A 25,342-nucleotide genomic window follows, 5' to 3' on the forward strand; every position below is an offset into this window, starting at 1 on the left:
TACATACAAAAACAACAATGAAATTCAAATCTCATCTCTATACATACACTTCAATATGTACAGCCCCAAAAGTTTAGGGGCAGTAAGACTTATTTTTCTTTTTTATTTTGAAAGAAATTAACACTTTTATTCAGCAACGACAACTAAAATTAATCAAAAGTGACAGTAAAAAATATTTATAAATAAAATAAAATAAATAAAAGAAAAATATAAATAAAAAATAATTGGTATTCTTCTCAACTATATTCTTCTCTACCCTGAACAAAAGAATATCTTGAAAATATTAGCAGCACAACTACTTTCAAAATTGATAATATGATATGTTTCTTGAGCACCATATCAGCATATCAGAATGAAATCTGAAGGATCATGTGACACTGAAAAATATTTATATCGTATAATAAACCTGTTTTGAAAAACCTTTTTGAAAACATTTTCATTGAGAAGTAAGCTAGCCAAATCTTTATTATCCTCGCAGCGCGTCAGTTATGCGATGCGCTATGAAATTATTGCGGGCCAAATTAATTGTAGCCTAATATTAATTTAATTTAAAAAAAGTAACTTAAGAAGAATAATAATGTAACAGGCCTGTGTTAATTGAAAATGGCAAATTAGATATAGCCTAACTAAAGTGTATACAATTATTTTATTCAGAAATGTCATGTTTGTGATTTTTTTTTAATTTCTTTTACAATTTGTTAATTAGCTAGTTATTTAAATTAATATGCCTACAAATTAGGAAACAGGTGCAGTCACAAAAAAAATATATATAAACAATATATATAAACAAGATATAAAAATAGGCTAATCTTTGTAAGGACGACTGGCAACAGCTGGTCTTAAATTATTTAGACACTGCATACCAAACGACTTTAAACACTGACTGAGCTCAAATGACATTCACAATCGGCCTGGCAGTAGTGTTTCACGGCTTCACAGAATGAACCGGTTAATGCGTGGAACTAAAAGTTGCCTACGCCTCTGGGTAATGCTGAGTGTGCTAGAAATGCACATAAAACCAAAGAGGCACCTGCATTAACGTGTTGAGCTATGTGAAACATAGCGTCTACATTTAGGGTGTGGTGTGAGCGGAGCATGTTTTTTCCACCCGTTGTTCCAGACAAGAGATTGTGGTGGGGGGGGGGGGGGGGGGGGGGGGGGACAGGTAATAGGAAGTAAAACAATCAACATCTCTAAACCTGTATAGCGTTGGTTCTTTCCCTCCTTGTTTAAAAGGTAAACACTTCCAAAGTGGGCAGGAAAAGACTCCCCACCAGGGGCTGCTGCTGAATCAGTCTCTTTTACCCTCCCCCTGCACCAAACCAAACTACCCTTACTCTGACCCAGTCACATCCTCCAGGAAACCCCACTGTTTCAGCTCAGGCCTGCAAACTTTAACTGGACTCTTTCTTCACCTTATGACTTTAATGACTAGACTGCCACATCAGGAGCACGGGGTATATGTTTCCCTCCTTGTCTGTCTTTAATATTTCCTTTTTTTCTTCTCAGTACTCCCTCGGTTCTTAAGCTGAGTTGCGTTTGATTCCTTGGCCCCTCCTCCAACACTAAACCACATATGGTTCTCATATATAAATCCATGTCATTAAAGTCTAACTCAAAGCCAAGGAAACGGATGAGAAACATGGTGCACAAATACATGATGAAAGTTTACATCTTTCTGAATGTGTTCGTAAAATGTCTGAAAAGCAGTGGTTTCCAGCTTTTGTGCCATAAGCAGAAATACTGCATGAAGAATTCAAGTTTTTACAGCTTGAACCTAGCGGCTTTGGGGGGTAGCGAGAGAAAGAAAGGGGGTTAGAAAGAGTTCTGAGATGCCACATCAGAGAGGGGCTTTGAAAAAGGAGACTTGTGGTTAGTTTCTCCAACTGCTGGACACAAAAGGCAGTGTGGTGGGAAGGGGGGGCTGCTGAAGATTGCTTAAAATCAGTTTACACTGCTCATTCATCAGCAGTTATGACAGGATGTGGTACTGTAGCTTGATCTGAGGGCTGGGGCAATGGGGGAGTATGCTATCCTTACATTACCTGTCCTAGACAATATTTAAGATAAAAGATACAGTTGTAGCTCTCCCTGTATCCCTTAAAGGTTTATTTCAGGTTCATATGAAGTTAAAGGGATAGTTCACCCAAAAATGACAATTTTTTTTGAAAAAAAAAAAAAATCTAATGATATTCCTGAACATCTACAAAATGAAACTGGAAGTCAAGAAGACACATTTTGAAGAATGTACTTGCTCATTTTGAAAATGAAACAGAATCTTATGAGATTTGTGAACGTCAACAGATGGAAAGACTATTAGTGAGTATAATCCTTGAAGCTTGATAGACGGGGTTTGAAATGTTGACAGAGAGAAAAAAAAGAGAGAAAACTTTCCTCAGCTTTTAAAAAAATGCATTCTGACATTAATATGATTTCTATGGATGTCTAGGGTGCAATGGGTATTTTTTATTTTATTAAAAAAGTTACTGATTGATGTTATCATACTAGTCACATGTTAAAATATGTTTATGTGTTGTGGATATACTATAAAAAGTAATGTAGCATTTATCCCAGTTCCCCTGACCTCCATTGTAAACGCATTACTGTAAACACAGTTTTGGGTTGTTTTTCTAAAGTGAGAGAGAAGCCAAAGTAATTCTGTGGTAACTGAAAGTCTGCCAGAGATGCTGTCGGCAGCTTGTACTGAACCTCCAATATTCCTTTAAGATATGTTCTCATGTGTCCTTTATAAGTGGTTTGTGAAGTACCATACATCGGCTGCAATGTTACACAAACCAGCTTCTGAAGAACTTTAATTTTGGACAAAAACTGACACAGACTCTCTTCTGAAAAGAATGATGCAACAAGTGCTGCCTAATCCCAGTCTCTGAACTGTCTGACACACACACATACACATGTGAGCTCCCTGCAAAAATGAACTCTTCTTTCATCAATAACTGCAGCAGATTCGAGTACTTCCTCTGCTAGAATCTAGTGTCCGAGCTTCTGAGAAGGAACTGTGGGTCACAGAAGTGGTTGGGCTGTGTATGGGCATGGGAGGGTCAACCCAGTTCAGCTGCCCTATGCAGAGCGTGTTGCATCAGGCCAGAAAAATGCTCCACTCAGCCACCACGGCACTAAATACAGAGGATATGCTGAACTCGACAGGAAGGACATCAAGACCAAGCATGGGTATGGAGGGAATGAGGCAAAAGAAAAGGAGAGAGAGAAGGTAGAAAAAGCAGTGGAGTGCGGAAGAGGGCCCTCAACAGCTAACAATGCCGTAAAAATAGAAGGGTGGGAGTTGAGACGCAGACAGGGTGTGAACATTATATTTACCTTCTCATGTGCAATACGTAACCAGCCAACAATAGGTTTCAGAGATAATGAGACTGGCACTGTAACAAATAACCTTCCTCTTCACACAAGCAATCATGAGCTGCACATGGAACATTGTGTGGAACACAATCTGCCTATATATCTGCAGAAAAGATGTTAGTAAGGTTTTGTTGCATAAAATTGAATGAGATAAAGGAGCTGCTTTTTTAACCTTCATCCCACTAAAATGGCAGTCTGAGAGAGAGAAGCACGTGACTTGTAAATGTAGATTTGTGGAAAGTCTGCCTCCTTGTGGCACGTGAACAATGATACTGCTTTAGACTCCTGCTACAGTAAAGAGATTTGGGGTCAGTATAAATCTTTGAAAAAAAAAAAAAAAAACTTATTCAGCAAGGATGCATTAAATTGATTGACTGCAAAGACTTTCTACAGTACATTTCTATTTATTATTTTGAAATTTCCTATTAAAGGATCCCAGTAAAAAATATCCACAAAAATATTAAGCAGCACAAATGTTTGCACCTGCTGATAAATCTTTCTTGACCAGCAAATCTGCATAAAAGAGTGGCTTCTGAAGGATGATGTGATTGAAAACATCATTTTTCAATTATGGGAATAAATTAAATTTTAAAATATTTTAAATTATAAGTCAGTTATCAAACCGTAATATTTCACAACATCGCTGTTTTCTTTTATTTGTTTTTGACCAAATAAAATGCAGCCTTGGGGAGTATGAGATTTCTTTCAAAAATAAAATATCACTGGCCTCAAACTAGAGTATAAAAAGTATAAATAAATATAGGTTGTTGTATAAATATAGGTCGATGTTAATTTCTAAATATACCAATACATCAACTTTTGTATAAATTAACACTAAATGAATTACAATGACTTGGCGATGAACAACCTTTTAAATTAACAATCTACATTCATAGAAGTATAAAATAATAGTAAGTTAATACCTAATGCAATAATGCTAAACAAAGAGTTACCAAATTGTAATACTAAATCCGCTATATGTTTGAACAGCTGTGAACTAATCTAGACTTCTAGACAGAAACGGTCAAGTGGTAAAAGGTGAGTTTCCCCACTTCATTTTTAACTAAAATACACTGTTATAACAAATAACTATATTCAAATGTCTAAATAAATAGAAGTGTTAAAACTGCATATGATTGATTTAAAATAGCAGGCCAAAAACTAGAAGAATCACCACCTTGCTCTGATGTAACCAAGCCTAGCAAATAAAATTCATAGATCGGTTTATGAAACCTGTAAGTTATTTCAGACAAATGGAAATTAAAGTGGCTGAATAAGCTTGAAAATAAAAGTGGGGCGATTGTCAACTGAATCCGTGCATTGGGTACCATCATGTCCGATGCAGACGCAACATAAACCTGTAACTCCAGTATGACATTGAAAGCCGATCTACAAGAACCGAGAAAGAACTGGTTTTCAGTTCTTAGATGTAACCTTTTTATTATTTGTACATTCATCACTTACAGGAGTAAACAAAAAATTTAAAGAAAACAAAATATCAGCTTTTATGCTAAAACAATTTTAAAAAATTTAAAACCAAATGTGAAAAGGTTAAATATGCATCCCATTCTCCACGGCAACCTGGTAACAGCAAAAGGGTGGTAAAAAGACAGAAAATAGGGGGCCAAAAAAAAAAATCAAATAAAACGTTACAAGGAATGTGAGGAAAACAAGAGGAAAACAAAGTAGTGATCAGGACTTAAATCACACCAAAGCCTTTCAGAGCATCACTGTTTGAATCCAGCATCACTCTTTCAGTTCTGTGTTGACTACACTGAAGGAGAAAGAGACCGTCAGCAAACCTGGAGGATGTCTTGCAGTCCGACCCACTTATACCGGAAGTCCATTAACACTGAGGCAGAGAAATGAACACAAGGGGTCTTAAAGTCCAATCAAGAGACAATGAGACAAGTCTACATGGAGACACAGCACCACCGTGGTCCCAGTGTGTGTGAGTGCACCCGTGTGTCTTTACGCAGAGAGTGTGTGAATGTGTGTGTTTTTATAAAGTCTGAGTTGGTCCTCAGGAAGGTAGGCATAGAGATGTTACAGCAAATACAGGAACAGGGGTCACAAAGTGGAACGTCCAGACTTCCCTTAGTGTCGTCGTTCTCTGGGTGGAGGGTCACTGCGGCTTCGTGACCTCCTGACAAAGCTTCCAATTTGCTAAACAAAACTACGGTATCCCTCCTTCCGTTTATCCCCCTCTCGCTCCCTTTCTCGACCTCTGTCTCGGTCTCGTTCTCTGTCACGGTCTCTCTCACCTTCCCCTCCAGCGGGCCCGCTAGCCTTCATCTTTTCTCGCCGTTCCTCCTCACGTTTCTTATCCTCCTCTTCCATCTCCTTCCTCCTCTTCTCTCTTTCCCTCATGCGCTCAGCACGAGCTGCTGCCCTCTGTCCTGCCTGCAATGTAAAGTGCGATGGGTAATGAGCTCTGGCATAACATCATAAAAATGGAAAAAAAAATTCCTTAAACACTGCTAATAAGTAACTGAAACGTGCAAAGAAACATACCTGCTCCTCAGTGAGGGGGAGCCAGTAAATGCACGGAGCTGCTTTGGTTTTGCGGAAGAGGTCATCCAGCAGTTTAGCAGGTGGATCCTCTGGTCCTTTTTCTAAAAAGACACAAAGAAAGCTCACTAATAGTAATGGATTTAAATATATTTATAAAATACAAATTTATTTTTAACATTTAAATGTAAATTTAATTAAAAATGATACGATTTAAATATCACTAAAAGTTAGCATTTCTAGTGCTAAAAAATTCATTAACATTTAAATGATACATATATTAATACAAATGTGAAATATAAATACATTATTAATGATAACAATAATAAAGGTTTATATTATATGTAATATTTAAATATTAAATTAAAATATAATTAAATATCATCATAAGTTCAAAAATAATAAATTATATAATACATGTTAATATATAAAATTTACATAAATACACATTAACAATCAAATACTCAAATAAATACCAATAAAGGTAAACAAATAATAAAAACAACAACTTAATCCACTGGACAAAAGGTGACTGAGGACTTTTACACTAAATTTTCCTCACCCTTCTTATCGGTTTTCCTCTCTTTGCTCTTCCCTCTTTCCTTGCGCCGCTTTTCACGATCTCGTGACCGCGAACTTCTGGCCCCAGCTTCACGCTCCTCTCCAGGCTTGCTGAAGTCTCTCACTTTATCTCTGTCCCATTCCCTTTCTGCACGTGTTCTCTCCCTCCTTTCCATTTCCCTTTCTCGTTCTGCCCACTGTTCACGCTCTGGTAGGAGAGGCGGGGGGACAGGACGGCCAGGCCCAGCAGCTACTGCCCCACGAGGCTCCTCTGTTGGCTTTTCGCCTGCTGGACCCAAACCCCTGTGGAAGTCCAACTGATGGAATGTCCCAGGATTGAGGGAGAATTAGTTTCCATTAAAAAAAAAACAAAACAAAAGAAAACCGAATACATCTCATAATTAAACTCCGCCAATTAAATAAAATCCTTACCTCCTCTTGCGTGCAGAAATCAACACTAAGGAACTTAGGGTTACTCTGGGGCCACTTAACCCCATGTAGCGCTGTACGAGTGGCCATCGCCTCTTCTGCACTAGAGTACTGCAAAAATAGTAAGAAAGGGTAAGAAAAAGAAATTCACAAAAAAGAAACTAAAGATCCAGAGGGATGCAGGGAGGAGACTTACTGTGACGTAACAGTGAGATTTAATCTTGTCAATCCAGAAACCTTCTTCCACTACAGTCCCTGTGCGGTTCAACAGCTCCTTCAACTGCCCCAGCGTAAACGGCCTCACCAAAAACAATACAAAAGAAGCCTGCAGTCACTCAAACTGGAACAATGAATCCCTATGCATGTAGTATCTCTTCCAGAATCATTTATCATTTACACACACGTAAACACATACCAGGTTGCAGACATGGACAATGTTAGACAGCTTGCCACGAGGAGGAGACGGTTGTTTGGCTGTGCGGACTGGGTCATCGATGGTGATACTCACACCTGACTTCTGCTGGCTAATGGAACGCCGAATCAGTGTGTCACTGGGAGTGACTTTAAGCAGGAAACAAAATAAGAGAAAGGGGTAAGGAAGACTAAAACCACACTCTGCTTCTATGGAACACAATGTCAGACTTTTCTATGGAAAACTTCCATAAATTTCACACTACTGCACACACACACACACAAAATAATAATGATTGAACGTTCCTTTTTTTAATTCTCACCTGTCTTCATATCAACGTCTCGCCCAGGGGACGACGGCTCTGTCTCCATGGAAACCTGAATGGAGCTTTCCATCTTTTCCTCCTGGCTAAGCATATCCTGCCCTTCACTTCTTTCTTCCTCATCCTCATGTTCACTTCTTTTAGATTCTTTCTGTCCATTCTCTTGTGTGTCAGAGGGCACAACCTATTCAGACCAAAATGTTAATCCATTACTCCATTTTTTACCAAAAGATTATTCCAACACATGCAAATAATCAGGCACACATCTTTACTTCTAGTAGAGAAAAAACATTCACCTGTGTTACAGTTCGCCTAATTTTCAGGTCTTGGTCGCCTCTCTCTCCTCCTTCCTCCTCCCCAGAGAGATGCATCTCCTCCGGATGCAGGTCTAACACAGCCTCCTGACCCAAAGCAGGCTTGATGTCTGGTATTAAAGACTGTAAAGAATGAAGAATCCATTATGTTACTGCTCATCAGATGAAGGAAGATTTTTGGAGTGGATATTTTTTCTGAATGACTCTTTAATTTTTATTTTTTATTTATCTAACCTTCAAAGAGTCTGTGGTGATACTGATGGAGGGTTTCTTGGCAGTGACAGCTGTACTAGCGCCCCATCTTCTTTTTCTGCCAGCGCCAGCACTGCTTGCGGCCTCCGCTTCTCCCTCCGAACTCACCACCCCAGGAGACGGTTTGCTGCCTGAGGGAAGATAGCATATGGCCATCGTCAACATCTTTGATTTTAAAGCTTTTTGGATTTCATACTTATCACAACGGTATTATTAAGATGCCATAAATTAACATATTCAAGAGTTGAACTTCAACTTTTTTTTTTTTTTTTAAAGAAATTAACACTTTTATTCAGCAAGGAATTTCTATTCATCAAAGAGTTCTAAAAAATTGATGACAAAAATATTAAGCAGCACAACATTTATAATAAGAAACGTTTTTGAACACCAAATCAGAAATCAGCATATTATTAAATGCTTTCTGAAATACCATGGGACACTAAAGACTGGAACAATGGCTGCTGAAAATTCTGGTCTAACAAATTATTACACAACCTCATATCTTTTACACGGTAGTGTATAAAGTGAATGATTTCTCCAACTTCAGGGGAAACGTGGAGATACTCACTGCCGAGAGAAATCCTTCGGGCCGAGAAGGTCTTTGGCGTGGTGTTCTGAAAGAGAACAAACACACCCAAACCCGGGGAAAAGGTGAGATAGTATATATAGAAAGAAAGCACAAGATTCAGAGTGTGGAAAAATGTGTGTGCATGTATGAAGGAGATAAAACTGAATAACAAACAGAGACCAAAAGAAAGTGAGCCTACAAGTAACAGGGTAAACAGATATGAAAGAATATCTATTAAGAAAGACCGCCTCTTCAGTCAGAGTGTGTACAAACACACTGTGCGCATGCTCTTCATGCGTTTAGAATTGATCTATTTCTATTATGTAATCTATTTCTGCTCTGAAGATGCAGTCTTGTCCTCTCCTACACAAAAATACTTTTTAAAAAGGCTTTGCTGCAGTTATCTATCACACTGAGCAGCCCCTCAGGTTGAAATATCCTTTGAGGCAGTTACTGTAGTGAGGAATTAAATAAAGAATTGTTTTTACATTAGCTCTGCAGTGGCCTTATGTATAAATATACATCTACTCTTTATCCTGTAGTCAATAGTTCCATTTTAGGGTTACCAGGGAGTCTTGGCAAATATTAGTATTGTCTAGGCAAAACATTTAAAGTAGAAAAGGGAGAATGACTACTTATTTCCCGGTACCATTGACACATGTTCTTCACTCGGTTGGGAATGGCCCAATCACACGTCTGCATGTACTGTATCTAGGCAACAACAGTCCAATCAAAGAAGGCTGGGAAGTATGGGCAGAGATCTGAGAGCAGGCTGGCAGAAGAACTCTTATGTAGAACAATGTGGGTGGAGTTTGAGAGTGTCTTTTTTGAAGTCCATGGTATTGGCATGAAAACGGAACGTGGGTGGAGTCTTTCAAACAAACTGCTGAGAAACCTTTCAGAAGACTGAGTCACTTCAACCTCACGTCGGTTTTATTTGTGAAGATGTCCATGTTACGAGGGAGACTGTACAAGAGTTTCTGTCTGTTCAGGTTGAATGAAGCCGTTTCAGTCAAGCAGCCACAAAACAATGAATCAGATGAAGTCCATTTTCACACCATCAGTTAGGTTTCATCATGATAGTCCACAGAAAAATGAGAAAGCAGTAAAATCCAGCACATCCAGTTGCTGTGCTAAAGTGCAATGATATCAGAGTTCAAAATTTCCTTGGGAATTAAGACAACACTTCATGCTTTTTCCGCAGGATAAAGAAATAAACTAGTCCCGTTATATAGCGTACAGCTCCATTAAAGCCAAAAAAGTCACGCTGAAGAGTTCTGAAGATGTCCATTTATTTGCTTACGGTTTCTGGCAATCTCATTTCCACCCTTGCTGCCATCTTGAGCCAAACTGGCACAGGCTCATGAGACACTCAGAGAAACGTCACACCCACATTACTCAGCCTTTCATTATCAGTCCAATCAACAGGTGCTTCCAGCCAACGCCATTGAGGAAACGTGAACATTGTTGCCTGGTGTGTTGCACTGCAGAGCAGACTCAAGGGCCTATCAGGTAAAGCCATGGCGCTTGGAGACAGTGGAACAGATGCTGTAGTAGAAGTAGTAGTTGTATGCAGGTACCAATAAGGGCAATGGAAGAGGCATGAGCACCTTTACAACAAAGCAATCAAGGGGGTTTTAAACATCAGCCAAAGTGAGAGTGCGCCCCCTGCTGCTTCTGTCTAGGACAGCTTCAGCAAAGGTTCACACAACATTATCTGTGACCACAAAAAGGGCAAACAATACATAGAGCTGCTAAATTAGCTTATGTACAAGTGAACATAATTAGTAATGCCTGTATGTACCTGTAATAGCAATGCATTTGAATTGAAAAATAAAGGGGAAAGGTGACAGCCATTTATAAAACGTTGTCTGCCTCTTAATGTGGGGGATAACTGGCGACTGGTAAGAGTTGGGTAAGCCCAGCACTCCTCTGTGCTCTTACCTCCTCACTGCTCTCTGGAACCTTCTCAGGCTCCGCCATGACAGCCTCCTTCACCTCAATACTAAGAAAGACAGGAGCAAAGAGAAAAGAGGGAAAAAAGATGGGAGTATGTAAAAACAATTAGTCTCAATTTGCTATAGACACAGTAAAAGCCTCCACAGTTTTTTTTTCTTTTTAAGAATTTACAGGAATGAAAAGTTATCATTTACTCACCCTTAACAGATGTTAGGCAAAATAAGAGTCTCAGTCTCCATTCACTTTTATTGTATGAAAATAAAATGCAATGAAAGTGCTTGTGACTGAATGTAATATTCTGCCTAACATCTCATCCTCTTTTCAATGTAAGAAAAAAAGTCATACAGATTGAAACAACACGACAGTGAGTAAACAATGACTATAAAAAAAAACCATATATTTTAGGCAATTTAGAAATCCTGGCCAGGACGTATCTGTGGGAAAAGAGAGGACCTATGGTCAGCGTATTGAAATGACATGTTTAAATGAACACTACTAATCTCCTGAAACACACTCATTTAACTACAAAAGCAACAAAAAAAAAATATGACAAGATACACTGAACAGTGTATCCTGAAACACACACATATCCCTACAATATCCACTACCTCCAAAACAGAGACTGATCAATCATCTCTTCAAACACCCGCAACAATTGCAGGCCTGCTTTTACAAAAAACAACAGCTCCTGAAAAAAACTAATATTTCTGTGCTGTATCTATAACCTTGCGAATGCAGTTCAACATCAAACTCAAAACCAAATTAAACATCCAACATACATACCAAATAAATGCAGCGCTCATCCCGCAGAGTGGAGTGACACGCGTGGCGAAGCGATACTGTTTTTCTTTTTTTTTTAATCTCTTTTAGATCGTCCAAATGGCCGACAAAAGCAGCAAAATACGAGTCGGTTCGAATTAAGTGCGCCCTGATACTAACACATCTCTAGCACATAGAGACACGACAAAAAGCGCTCCGCCGCATTGTGGGATGCGAGTCCACGAGAGTAGCGCCGTGCATCATCTCTCTCTCTCTCCTCCCGTCGAGCAGCAGAATGCACAGTGAGATCACGCACCTATCAGCGCTTCTCTAATGACTACAAACGGACGGGACTTCGCCAATTCATTAAACACCGCTCGCCCAAAGCTAACGGGCCACCCTGAGCCCCGTTTTATTGGTCAAACGCGTAGTAGATCCATGTTTGGATGAGAGAAAGGGAGGTGCGCGAGACTCACTGCGGCAGGACCCCATTGTCACCGGCTGAGAGGCAGCCGCACTGATTGCCTGTTCTTAATCCACACGAATTCAATAACGATCTCTTGAAACGAGCTACATGCCGTTTTGGGGAGGAACTAAAAAGCTAGCGACGCCACTAAATTATCTACGTTAGTAGCGCAACAGTAACTGTTTAAAACAGTGTAAATTCAAGCCGTATTGTTGTGTTACATCGTATTGGAAAGTCCGATTTGTTTTAAGTGAATCAATTTGATCGAGCTGTTAAAAATGATTCGCAGATTCAGTTTCGACGCAAATTATACGAGATAATAAATAAATATATAAAATAAATGATTGTAGATTTGCTGGTTTCATCCATTCTTTATTTGTCGAGTCTAAGGGCTAAAACTAAGTCCCAAAACTACTCATCAAATTAATACCCAAAAAATTAAAACATGAAGCAGGAGAACAGACAGCCATATCCAAATCAATCAAAGCAGCTTGCAACCAAAAAATAAATTTATAACCAATATTTTGGCAACATACAGAACTGTGATGACAAAGATTACAATTCCATCTAATTTAGCATTACCTCACATGGATATTTAGATTATTTAAATGTGATGCATGTAACAAATTCTTTCTCTTACCTCAGTTTAATGTGCAAAGATATAAGTAAAATATCTGTAGCATGGACAGCATTAACACTAGCTCTTTGTTGTTTTAACATTGCTGTTGGTTTTTGTATACAAAAAATGAATTATTGCATATTGCTAGTACACTAGATCAAACTGGCCTCCTTGGCAGTACAGGGCAATAATTTCAAATGACAGGATACTATTTGTATGTGTTTCCTGGGTCCAATAAATTGACTATACAAGGACTCAGGCAGCCAAAACGTTTCACTAATTTTTCACATTTTACAGGAAGACCTTAAAACTGTCAATCAAATTCTTTCATCTTAACCCACAACATAATCTCCATATTTTATCTCTGCTTGGATATCCATCCCCTTTTAACTGCATTAGTAATGTTTTCATTCAATCCCAGATTCCTGCTGTACAAATATAATCAAAGTAGGATGTAGAGCTGGGCGATATGTCAAAAATATCTTCTCGATAATCGCCTTTAAAAATATTGCGTTATCCGATAATATCGTCTACCTAAGCCCCACCTCCACCACACCCCGCCCACGCCAAGACAACATTGCCAACCCACACCATGTTCACCATGTTTTCTTAATTTGTTCTTAAACTAACAGAAAACATTAGCTTTGCTGTTATTTTGGTGTTGCTAATAATTTCCCCTCTGTTCTTATCAAATTTCGTTTTGTGAGGAGAACTGAGGAAAAAATAATAGAACCCAATTTTAAGTTCATCATGGTGAAGTTGGACATTCTGGTGGTGATAGTAATAATGATAAATGCATGATGTCATATAATAATGTTTCGAATAAAATATGCCTACTTTCTGAAGTTTCTCTTTCTTTTTGGCATTATTGTCTGTGTAGACACATTTCATGATAGTAAGTTTAATTTCCTTAATTATAACAATTGCGGCATTGTTTTTAAACTTGTAGTCAAGCTATAACGTATTTGATATTTATAATGTAGGCCTATGACTAAAATCATGGGTAAAATCAAAGGGATTAAAAACTAATTTTTTTTTTTTTCCCCTTTCTGGTAGCCTAGTTCGGAGGTCTCTTTTGGCCCGTTTTTAACAAAATAAAATTAACTGCTTTATTTATTTAGGAGCAGGGTAATTTAAATTAAAGTTTTGTATTTTCATTTTTATAATATTAGTCAAAATACAACGCTCACAATATAACAATCATTTTTCAACTCAACAATATACTAATACATCCAAGTTTAATTAAAAACAACTAAACCCAATACTTCATCCGTTTGCAACAAAACTCTATAGCTTCGTTGCAAATGAATTAAGAATTTATAGTGCTATATCTCAGGTTAATTAAACATAATTATATTGTATACACGGTTTAAAAAATCTGTAAAAAATATTATACGGAAATGTGCTCTGAATTAATTATACCCATCATGCATACCCATCATTCATCATTATACAGTCTGTTTAAATAAACATTCAGAAACTTTTTGTGTTTGCTCTGTTTATCTTTTATTAAACTGCAGATGAAAATAGAAAAGGCCTATACCCTAAATAAGGCTAAATTATATTGGAACGCATCTGCAAAATAATCGCGTTTACTTTGATTAATATTATAATGACTGGCGGCAGCGGCTGCTGTCAATGCACGGATTCAATACACCCTTGTTTTCTTTCTCAGCTCTTTATGTTCACTTAAGACATAACCGATTGTATTTATGGGATATTTTGATATAATTCTGTGTGTATTTGTCCATTCGAATGTGTAAGAATGCGAGAAAGAGAGCTCAGTCCAGTGTTCACGTATATAAGAGGTGGCTATTGTGTGTGCGCTTCGTGTGTGTGTGTGTGTGCTCAGCGTGGAAAACAGTACGCGAGTGCAGAAGTGAGTTCTATTTCATCTTCTTACAGTTGAATCTATTGAAATCACAATAAATGTGCATATAGAAATCGAGAAGAATCAAAATGTAATTTTATAACAAGTGATTTGATTCCTGATCTTACAGATCTGATTTCCGAAATTGGAATAACTTTTTTGATTCCCAACCCTCCTACTAAATTATTTAATTATTGCATGCAAAAACGTCTTTTACCTGACTGTTGACATCGACATTGCGATACTTATGAGACATTGTCGATATACAATAATATTGTCATATCGCCCAGCCCTAGTAGAATGTAGACAGACCTGGTAGTGTCTTTGTTAGTGTCATCTTCGTCAATATCATCCTTTCTTTCCCTTGTTTCCTTTTCATCTTGTAGTTCATGGCAGGGTTTCTAAAATATATAGAAAAAGTAGAGTATATAAAACAGTTTGTCCAGTGTCTTGCACAGACTGAGCCTATCAAATGGCAATCAAAGCAGCACATGGTAATAGTTACTCTGACTAGACGTGGGGTGTTATAACCAAATTCATTATGTTTTAAAAATTTGGCTGCTTGCTAACCTTGGTTTGAATGACATCCTCATTGCCCATGTCTTTTTCTTCCTGCTCTGTGAAGACTTGTTTTTTGCGTTGGGCGGTTGGAGGCTTTTCAGCCACAGTTTGACCAACTTCTTCCATGGCCTGAGATGAAGACTCTTTCTGGACCTCTTTAGACTGAGGAAAATAGAAAGTAAACTTAAGATATGCTTAAAATTTTGGGCATGTAAAAAAAGCATTTTGCATGTATAAAAAGCATTTTGCATGTATAACAGTATGCAATTCAAGAAAAAAAAAAAAGTGAATTATAAACAATTGGTGAAATTATATAAAAATGAAAGTCTTTTTCAACTTTTTCCTTAATTTGTATTTGTTTGTATGCGTTGTGATAATAGAACCTGGAACATTCCTTTTAATGTTTTACCCACCATTGTATTGCTTTAGTTTAGAATTTAGTTTTAGAAGTCAAGTTTTAGAAGTTTATGGTCTTTCAAAATGAACAAAAAGCTAAATGTTTGATGTGATTTACACATGCAGAAGAAAACAAGACTAGAAAAAAAATGCCAAGGGTTGAAAGGTGGAGTCATGAAATAGGAAAAAAAAATCTTAATAGCTCAGGCAATCAGTATTATTTAGTTAATGCCCCTGTATGCTAGATCTCTAATGCTAATGTTCTTCTGCCATTTATTTCACCACTGACGCCATTTTTGAGGAGCATGAAATTACAGATGAATTCTGACACTTGATCAAAAATTCTCATGAACAATGTCTCCAAAGTGTTTAAAGAGAGCAAGAGCGAGCAAGCCTAACGGAAAATATGAGAAACCTTTGAACCACTCACCTTCCTACTATCTGAAGTGGAATGACTTTTCTCCTCCTCCTCCTCTGATGATGATGAACTGGAGGAGCTTGAGGAGGATGAAGACCCAGAATTGGTGTCAGATGAAGAGGAATCGCTGGAGGATGATGATTTTCTTTCTTTCTTCTCCACCTCTTTCTTTTCCCTTTCCCTTCCTCTTTTCTTCTCCTCTGGAGGAGGTAAAGGAGATTTCTCCTCATCCTCAACTCTTCTGAGTGTCTTATGTTTAGTGTCTTTGCTTGCCTCACTATCCTCTGATGTCTCCATCTTCTCTTCCTCTTGTGGTGCATGTTGTTGGGCAGACACCTTGGGGGTTTTGCTCTCAAGCTCATGAGGTGCTGACACAAGGACTGATGTTTGACGGACTGGAGCAGCATCTTTTTCCTCAAGCTTCGATCTTAATGGAATTGACGGGGCTTGTGGCATGGGGCTATCTGAGAAAGTACGAGGTCTCTTTAGCACAGAAGTTGGAGAGGAGGGGAGAGGAGTTGTCAGAGGGGCATCTCTAAGGAAGCGGGACTTCTTAGAAGAAGATTGAGGAGACAGTTGTGTTGCAGCTATGGGTGACTGCTGTGGGACAGGCTCTGTAGATCGAGCATCTTTGCCAGTGCTCTGAGGTTCACCAGTCTCACTATCGTCGGGCTTCTCTGTTGGACTTTCCAGAGAAGCAGCATGGGGCGCTGGATAGGAGAGACCACCGATATCACGACTACGCTTCCACAGAGGAAGACGACTTTCTCTTTCTTTCTCACGTTTCTCCTCTTTTTCATGTTTCAAAGCCTTTTCTTTTTCCTCCTGGACTCTTTTTTGCTCCAAGGCTCTCTGTTGCTCTTCTTTTAAAGCCCTCTCTTGCTCCTCTCTCTCTTTTTCCAAAGCTCGCTCTCGCTCCTCATCTGCTTTCCTATGTGCTTGTCTCTCACGCTCAAGAGCTTGTTCTTTCTGCAACCGTTCTTCTTCCAAAGCTTTCTTTTTCTCAAGTCTTTCTCGCTCTTGCTTCTTGAGTTCCAGAGCGGCTTCTCTTTCATGCCTTTCTCTTTCCAAAGCCCTCTCTTTCTCCAGCTTTTCCTGTTCTTTGGCCCTCTCCATTTCTTGTCTCTCTTTCTCCAAAGCAGCTTCTCTTTCCAGTCTCTCCTTCTCCAAAGCTTGTTCTCTTTCTTGCCTTTCTTTCTCCTGCCTCTCCCTCTCTAGAGCTTGTTCTTTTTCCTGTCTCTCTCGTTCTTGTCTTTCCTTCTCAAGATGCTCTCTTTCCAATCTCTCCCTCTCTAGAGCTTGTTCTCTTTCTAATCTTTCCTTCTCAAGCCGCTCTCTCTCCAATCTCTCTCTCTCTAGAGCTTGTTCTCTTTCTAGTCTTTCCTTCTCAAGCCGCTCTCTTTCCAATCTCTCCCTCTCTAGAGCTTGTTCTCTTTCTAGTCTTTCCTTCTCAAGCCGCTCTCTCTCCAATCTCTCCCTCTCTAGAGCTTGTTCTCTTTCTAGTCTTTCCTTCTCAATCCGCTCTCTTTCCAATCTCTCTCTCTCTAGAGCTTGTTTTCGTTCTAGTTTTTCCTTCTCAAGCCGCTCTCTCTCCAATCTCTCCCTCTCTAGAGCTTGTTCTCTTTCTAGTCTTTCCTTCTCAAGCCGCTCTCTCTCCAATCTCTCCCTCTCTAGAGCTTGTTCTCGTTCTTGTCTTTCCTTCTCAAGTCTTTCTTTCTCGAGTCTCTCCCTCTCTAAGGCTTGTTCTCGTTCTTGTCTTTCTTTCTCCAGCCTCTCTCTCTCCAATCTCTCCCGCTCTAAAGCTTCCTGCCTCTCTCTCTCCAGTCGCTCCTTTTTTTGCCTCTCTCGTTCCAGAGCTTGTTCTCTCTCTAATCGTTCTCGCTCTCTTTCCAAAGCTTGTTCTCTTTCAAGCTTCTCTTTCTCTTCCCTTTCCTGCTGTAAGGCCTTTTCTTTTTCTTCCCTTTCTCGCTGTAAAGCCCTCTCCCGTTTCAGAGCTTCTTCTCGTTCTTGTCTTTCCCGTTCCAAAACTCGTGCTCGCTCTTCTTCCAATGCCTTCTCCTTTTCTAGGGCTTTCAGCCTTTCTTGTTCTCGCTGTCTTTCCCTTTCCCTCTTTTTGTTTTCTTGCTCCCATAAAAGATGGCTACCCTCATCATGCTTCATGCCATCACTCTTTTCCACCATCGCTGACCTAACGACACCAACACCTTGGTTTGAGATCACTGAACTAGGGTATGACAAAACTGAAGCTGCATTAGCTGTGTGCGTAATTGCGGACACAACCCCATCATGGTGGCTTCTCTGTCCATCCATTCCCTCCCTATCACGCTTTCCTGCCCCAGAGAAGGCTCCCTCAGATGCCATCTTGCGTGCCAGTAAGGTCAGTGGGCCTGGTCTGCGTTCTGTGGAGTCGCCTGCTGGTTCAGGGCTACTGCTACGACTGTCACTACTTGAACTACCAGAGCTCGAAGAACTAGATATGCGCTGCCTAGATGGGGGCTCTCCAGGACTAGGTGGGCTCTGTTTAGGTGTGTCTGGGAGTGGAAAAGAGAGTTCAGGAGGAGGGGATGGAGGAGGAGTGGGCTGTCTGAGCTGCTGTGAAAGTAAAGGTATGTGTTGGGGGGGCGGCTGCTGTGGTTGCTGTGAGCTACCAGATCTTTCCCTCAACGGTTGGCTTTTTGGAGGCTGTGCTCGACGACTCCGTTGAGCATTGGCGTTCCACTCCTCCTCATCTTCATCATTGTCATCCCCGCCTTCACTGTCATCACCACTGTCAGCTGGTACATGGCTTGAAGTTGGTGCTCTTTCACCAACAACCCGCACAGATAAAGAGGCTATTGCGCAAGGCTGGGCAGGTGTGGAGGGGGATGGCTGCTCAGGGGTTTCTTTTTCTGTGAGCTCATCACTCTCACTCACCCCAAATCCCCCAGACACTGCTGTACCTCCTTTGTGTTGGTCAACTAAGGAGGGAGCCACATCCTGGTGGAAATATATGTGTTGGACACAGAAGGTAAGTACAGGACACAAATGGTCTTTTTTTTAATCCAAAGTAAACAATCAGGAGAACATTTAACCTTACCTTGCATAACTAAAAATGAACTACACATTTTGTAAGAATTTGTGGCCCAGACCAGAACAAACACTGTAGCAGCAGGGGATTGATAATATTTCTAACCTGGTTAGGAGCAGCACAAATACTGTCACTGGCCTCTGTGTGGTCTTCATTGGCTGTTCCTTAAAAAGAAAAACAAATAAATAAATAAAAACAAACCATTACAACAGACATGTTTACAGACTTAATAGCACTTTAATTTAGAAAAATTTTTAGTATTTCATAATTTAACATAGGATGTAATTTTGTATATACATATGATCAATGTAAGAGAACTTTTTAAAATGAATGCCTTATTTTAACAAATAAAATTATTATTATATACAACTTCATAATTCCCATCTTTTCAATCAATCCTTTTCATAGTACACTGATTTTTTTAATGGTCTCTGGAAAACCAAATACTGTAATTCAGTATAAAGTAAAATTATAGGAGATATATCACAGAAAAAGTTTATTCATCATCATTTAATAAAACACTCAATGCAAAAACCATTTGTAATACCAAAAGATTACACATTAAGCAAAAACCTAGCATATGTTGAGAGTACTTGTAAATTATGAAAAAAAAAAAGTGAAAGTCGTGACCTTTGTCAAGTATGGTAACCCATACTCGAAATTGGTGCTCTGCATTTAACCCATCCAAGTGCACACACACAGCAGTGAGAAGTGAACACACCGTGAACACACACCCGGAGCAGTGGGCAGCTATATCCAGCGCCCGGGGAGCAACTGGGGGTTCAGTGCCTTGCTCAAGGGCACTTCAGCTATGGGTATTGAGGGTGGAAGAGAGCGCTGTTCCTTCACTCCCCCACCTACAACTCCTGCCAGCTCCGAGACTCGGACCTGTGACCTTATGGTTAAAAGTCCAACTCTCTAACCATTAGGCCACAGCTGCCCCAATTTACCCCACATTATCAGTTTTTCCATATTTCACCTTCACCACCATTTATACGAGGATGCAGCATTTTTGCTGGTTAACAACATTACACACATGCAGCTTCAAAAAAAAAAAAAACACTCACACAAGTTAAGTTTATTTGCACTATTATCAGATACTCACTAGGGATGCACCGAATTTTCGGCAACCGAAATTATTCTTTTTTTTTTTATGTGAAAGTGACGTGACATTCAGCCAAGTATGGTGACCCATACTCAGAATTCGTGCTCTGCATTTAACCCATCCGAAGTGCGCACACACACAGAGCAGTGAACACACACACACACTGTGAAAACACACCCGGAGCAGTGGGCAGCCATTTTAAGCCCGGGGAGCAGTTAGGGGTTCGATGCCTTGCTCAAGGGCACCTAAGTCATGGTATTGAAGGTGGAGAGAGAACTGTACATGCACTCCCCCCACCCACAATTCCTGCCGGCCCGAGACTCGAACTCACAACCCTTCGATTGGGAGTCCTACACTCAAACCAATAAAAAACGAACTCCCACATCGGCTGAATAAGCGAAAAGACCAAATACATTTTACTGAATAATGACATGACATGATCAAATAGAGGCGCGCACTAAAGCAGCAAACATGTCAGCAGTGTTGAATCATTTAAAACTGTTCGAGAAAGATGCACAAATCATTACAAGCACCGACAGTGAGAGACTGTTTAAAACTGCATTGCATGTCTTCAATGAGAAGAGGAAGGTGGGGTGCTACGTTGCTGGTTACTTTATGGTGACTGAAATCATGAAATGCCCTGAAACAATTTTCTAATACATGAACAAATTGCATGCATTTGTTGCCAAGTAACATTTTTATGAATTGAATTTTATCAAGGCATGTGATAATGTGATACGCGCAACATACGTCTTCCCAAATTCGTAATGAGAATCATTTATAAATCTACTGTTGTCAACAAAATGAAGCACAGAGGTCTTCCAGCGGGTTTCTGCCAAAAGAAAAGCTGAGAAAAACCAAGAACATCAACACTAATAAAGGTTATTATTGTAATTGTATTGTTGTTCTGTAAAATAAAATAAAAAGGACAATAATAAGGATAATAATAATTACAACAGCTCTATTAAAGGGGTCATATGATTCAATTTCAAGTTTTCTGTTCTCTTTGGAGGGTTACAAGCTGTTCGTGAATGAATAAGATCCCTAAAGTTGCAAAGACTAAAGTTTTAAACCCAAAGAGATATTTTTTATAAAAGTTTAGACTCGGGCCACGCCCTCCTAAAACGCCTCGTTTAAACACGCCCCCACACTACGTCACGATGTGGGAAGATTTGAATAACACCGCCCAAATGTTCACGCAAAAAAGGCAGCGTAACTTTTATTCTCGCTGTAGTACTGTAGCGGTGTTGTGAAGACGCTGTGTGTTTCATTGTGAAAGCGAAAATAGTCGTTTGTTTGGCCTTCCGAAAGAGGACAACTAGAAATCAGTGGTTAAGTTGTATTTACAACACTGTACCAGAACAGTTCAACCCAAATAGACTCAGATGTGTGCAGCGCATTTTATGGAGGACTGTTTCCTGATCCTGGGAGAGTAGACTACAATGCCAGCTGTTCTGACTCACAGTCTGTAAGCAGGGCTTGCAAAATCGCTAGCCCGACGTCCCGGGGCTATTGTGTTTTCCAGTCAGGCTACAAAAATGCATCACCTCTCTTCCTTTTAAACTTCTATCTGATTTTCTATATATATATATATAAAGTATTTTTTTTTAAATTTGGGTTAGTTAAATTTATTTTTTCGGTATATATATATATATATATATATATATATATATATATATATATATATATATATATATATATATATATATAAAAAGTATTTTTTTTTAAATTTGGGTTAGTTAAATTTATTTTTTCGGGCTACCAAAATCTCAAGTGTACCTGCCTGAAGGGCTACCAGGGATTTTGAAATTTTGCGAGCCCTGGTAAGTACGTTTACATATTTAAAGAATTTGCCACTGATGATTCAAACACGAGTTTTTAACAGTGTAGAGTAGCGCTTGTTGTTAGTCATTTCTCCAATCACAAATGCAGACATGGTTTTATGTTTACGCGGCACGATGCAACACGTAAAAAGACAGTACAAGTCATTATAATCCGTAATTATGTGCCCACCGGATGCAACAAATGGCTCATTTGTAATGGGTTTTATTGTTTTGTCTTGTGTTCTGACTGGGACAAGCATTACAGTATGACAAGGGGCGTAACATTTCCGTCACACGCTTGAGGTATTCGGCCAATCACAACGCACTGGATAGCTAGCCAATCAGAGCACACCTCGCTTTTCAGACTGATGAGCTTTGTAAAAAACAATTTTTCGTTTCAGAAGGCGGGGCATAGAGAAGAAACAATAATGTACAGTATGTGGAAAATAATGTGCTTTTTGAACCCTAAACCACATAAACACATTTCATTACACCAAATAATGTTCTTTTTAGCAACATCATATGACCCCTTTAAAACATTTATTACAGCTCTCACACATTTTCAGACTGGGATCTGTAATATTTTCTAATGTTTTAAAAGGAAGACTCTTCTGCTAACTAAGGCTTCCTTTATTTGTACAGTAAAAAAAAAAAAGCATGACTGTTTCAAGAAGGGGGGTCTCAAAAATCGGCAAAAAAATATTATTTTACAAACGTATTAATTTTAAGTTAAATTGTTTTTTACTGGTATAATGTCTGCTAGAATGTAAAAAAACGTTCAGTGTTAAGTAAATATTTTTAAAAGCGCATTTTGGCTATTTAATTTATGCAATGGTGAAAAAATTGGCAAAATGGGGAAAAAATGTGAAAAACCATGTTCGGTATTCAGCCTTTGGCCCAGTGTTTCATTTTGGTTGGCTTTGGCCAAGAATTTTCATTTTGGTGCATCCCTAATACTCACCATCAGTTTCGGCTGCCTCTCGTGCTTCTCTCTCCAAGCGCTGCCTGAGAAGCTCTTGCTGTTTGGCCAGGTACTGTTTAATGAAGCTGTTCTGACTCATTTCCTCCCCAATCTAAATAAACACACATGTAATCCAAAATGTTACAGTTGATTCAGAGCAGTTAAGCCATCCACACAAGAACAAACAGTAAGATGCTTGTTCCTACTGTAAAACATCGCAGTTCAGCTCACCCGGGAGTTCGGTTGCAGGCCAATGTGATGAGTGGAGGTTTTCTGAAGGTTCTCCAACATGAGAGCCTGTTGCACATGAGGAATGACAGAAGCACATGCTTCATTATCTACACCAAATACTTATCCACGCTTCACAGCAAAGGTAACAAGTATAAGTACTTGGACAGCAGACCGTGTTAATTACATTACATAATGGACACACACACATAAGCAATTATTTTTCATTAGTATTTCATGTTTGTATGGATCAGAGTGAAGGATCTAAGGAAAGAGTAAGTATAAATATAAAAAAAATGTACTTATTTATTGATCATCATTAAAATACACATATGGATTACTTCTGATAATTAAAGTTATATATGAAACAAGTAAGTGCACGAAATAAGAAGAAGAAGAAGGTGATCGACGGAGATTTGTTTACATCCGTTCAGTAACAACAACTTGAGATCAAACTTCAAAGCAGCTGCGGCGCTCGGCACATCAATCAATCAAATCCTCCCACTGACGCAAAGCAACTGCGATGCGACTTCAATGTTTATTTAAAAAAAAAAAAAAAAAAAAAAAGCACATGACATTCCAGGGGTAAGAGGTGTCTAATCTCTCAATAACTTAATATTTTAGAGTTTTTAGTAAGCGCGTCCCCGTATCATAAACCCCCACCCCCCTAACACCTTATGCACTAACAAAGCGCGAGCGCGCCGATAACTTCACAGTTCACATCCATCCAGAGACTTGTAAACACAAACCGCATCGTCCTGAACTCTCTGCGACCTCCCTAAACTCGCACGCATGGAAAATAAACGGCGCTTTTGCACGCCACACACATACAAATAAACAAGCAACCGCGGGAAGACATGATAACACACTAAATAACTGTATAAGCACCCCCAGCTAGTGCGCGCTAGCAGCTAACGAGAGACCACCGACGCTCGGCCTCCGAATCACGGTCCTCGGACTCTGCGGAGCCAAGAAAACAGCAACTCCCACTCACCCCTTTGAGCCTCTTGATGAGTGCATTCTTCTGTCCGCTTTTCGGAAGCCCTCTTTCTTCCAATGCCGCTTTCAAATCCGCCACCCGGAGCGAATGGAGCGGCCTCCCGTCCAGCGTAACGTCTTCGAGGTCCGCCATCTTGATTCCCTTCGCTCGTTCTGTAGCTCACGAGGACCGCAACGCCTTCCTCACCGACGTCAGCGCGTCACGAGCGCTTCCGGAAAAGGCGGAGTGGAAGCACAGAGAGAGGACTTTAAAGTTGTTGTTTGATGTTTTACAAAGTAACAGGCAGTAAGCATGAATTAATATCCTTAAACCACACTGGACATGATTGAATCGCTTCTTGTAATTTTCTGTTTCAACATAAAACCATTGCAAAGGCAAACAAAGATGCCATTATTAAAGCCAGTCCGGTATTCAAGCTGTTAATGCTGAATGCAACGCAAGCGTTTTCGCATGAAAACCACTATTAACCTCTTGTTTTGCGTTTATATTCTGGATATAGCTCGTATCGTCTATAATATGCATAATCATTAAAATTTATACCGAAATTAGTCCTCCAATATTACCGTTTTGTACATTAACCTAACGGCAATCTACCTTATGAACAGTTAAATGTTCCCCCATTGTGCAATAAAGATATGTGCAATAACCTTATATTTATTTGTTACCCCCCACATCCTAGTACATCCCTGCATCTCACTCTTTTCTATTCATATTCTATCATCTATACACAACTGTACATACAATTTTAATTTTTTTAATTATTATTATTATTTATAAATTTTTGACTATTTATATTTACATATGTGTGTGTTTTTATTCTCATCTTATTTTTATTGTCTCTGTGTACTGGAAGCTTGTGACACTAATAAAAATCCTTGTATGCGCAAGCATTGGCAATAAATTCTTTCTGATTCTGAACCTAGTTAAGTATTATGTTCATATTCTGGCTTAATCTGCTTGCCAGTGCATAATATGCATCATTAATATAATAAATACTGAAATTGGTCCACGACTGTTTTGTCCATCACTGTCTAAATTGCTACATGAATCCACGTCAAGAGTTTATGATGTCCAACACCACAGTTTCCACTATAGTGTGGAGAATCGTGTTTTTTTATATTAAAAAGAATACAATATCGATTTTGTAATTCTGCGTACAAATCAAAGCAGGATTTATTTCAGCACATCAGTTGTCCGTTCGTTTTAGTAAATCAGTTTTTTAAAACCAGCTTAAAATCAATTCATTTCGCAATGAAGATTACAATCTTTGCTGAAAAAGTATGTTTTTATTCATGACATTTCTGCTATTAGGCTATTAAAGTCCCTTCAGTAACATCCTCTGTATGAATCGGACATACCGGCT

General features: G+C 39.1%; 1 protein-coding gene across 2 annotated transcripts; it reads right to left on the minus strand.

Annotated features, from left to right (window-relative positions):
• Window positions 1–4,791: 4,791 nt before the first annotated feature.
• LOC109112283 (apoptotic chromatin condensation inducer in the nucleus-like) lies at window positions 4,792–24,180 on the minus strand. Of its 2 annotated transcripts, XM_042777294.1 has the most exons (19): window positions 23,974–24,180; window positions 22,983–23,048; window positions 22,752–22,863; window positions 18,968–19,026; window positions 17,695–18,771; window positions 15,808–17,655; window positions 14,991–15,143; window positions 14,733–14,821; window positions 10,692–10,752; window positions 8,748–8,793; window positions 8,162–8,310; window positions 7,910–8,050; window positions 7,614–7,797; window positions 7,295–7,440; window positions 7,076–7,183; window positions 6,883–6,990; window positions 6,452–6,767; window positions 5,893–5,993; window positions 4,792–5,781 (listed from the first exon to the last, which is right to left on the minus strand). In XM_042777294.1, the coding sequence occupies exons 1-19, from the start codon at window positions 24,109–24,111 to the stop codon at window positions 5,545–5,547; spliced, it is 5,139 nt and encodes a 1,712-aa protein (XP_042633228.1). In that variant the 5' UTR covers window positions 24,112–24,180; the 3' UTR covers window positions 4,792–5,544. The 2 variants fall into 2 exon arrangements, with proteins under 2 accessions (XP_042633228.1, XP_042633217.1); XM_042777283.1 differs by having other exon boundaries at window positions 15,808–18,771.
• Window positions 24,181–25,342: the final 1,162 nt, after the last annotated feature.

Source organism: Cyprinus carpio, chromosome A2 (assembly GCF_018340385.1).
Source record: "Cyprinus carpio isolate SPL01 chromosome A2, ASM1834038v1, whole genome shotgun sequence".
NCBI classification, from domain to species: Eukaryota; Metazoa; Chordata; class Actinopteri; order Cypriniformes; family Cyprinidae; genus Cyprinus; species Cyprinus carpio.

Bases quoted from the DNA above. Each gene is read 5' to 3' on its own strand.
- LOC109112283 (XM_042777283.1), bottom strand. From the start codon at position 24,111: ATGGCGGACCTCGAAGACGTTACGCTGGACGGGAGGCCGCTCCATTCG. The intron at 14,822-14,990 runs GTTAGCAAGCAG...TATATATTTTAG, and splicing joins AGGATGTCATTCAAACCAAG to AAACCCTGCCATGAACTACA. The intron at 6,991-7,075 runs GTAAGTCTCCTC...CTATTTTTGCAG, and splicing joins AATCTCACTGTTACGTCACA to TACTCTAGTGCAGAAGAGGC.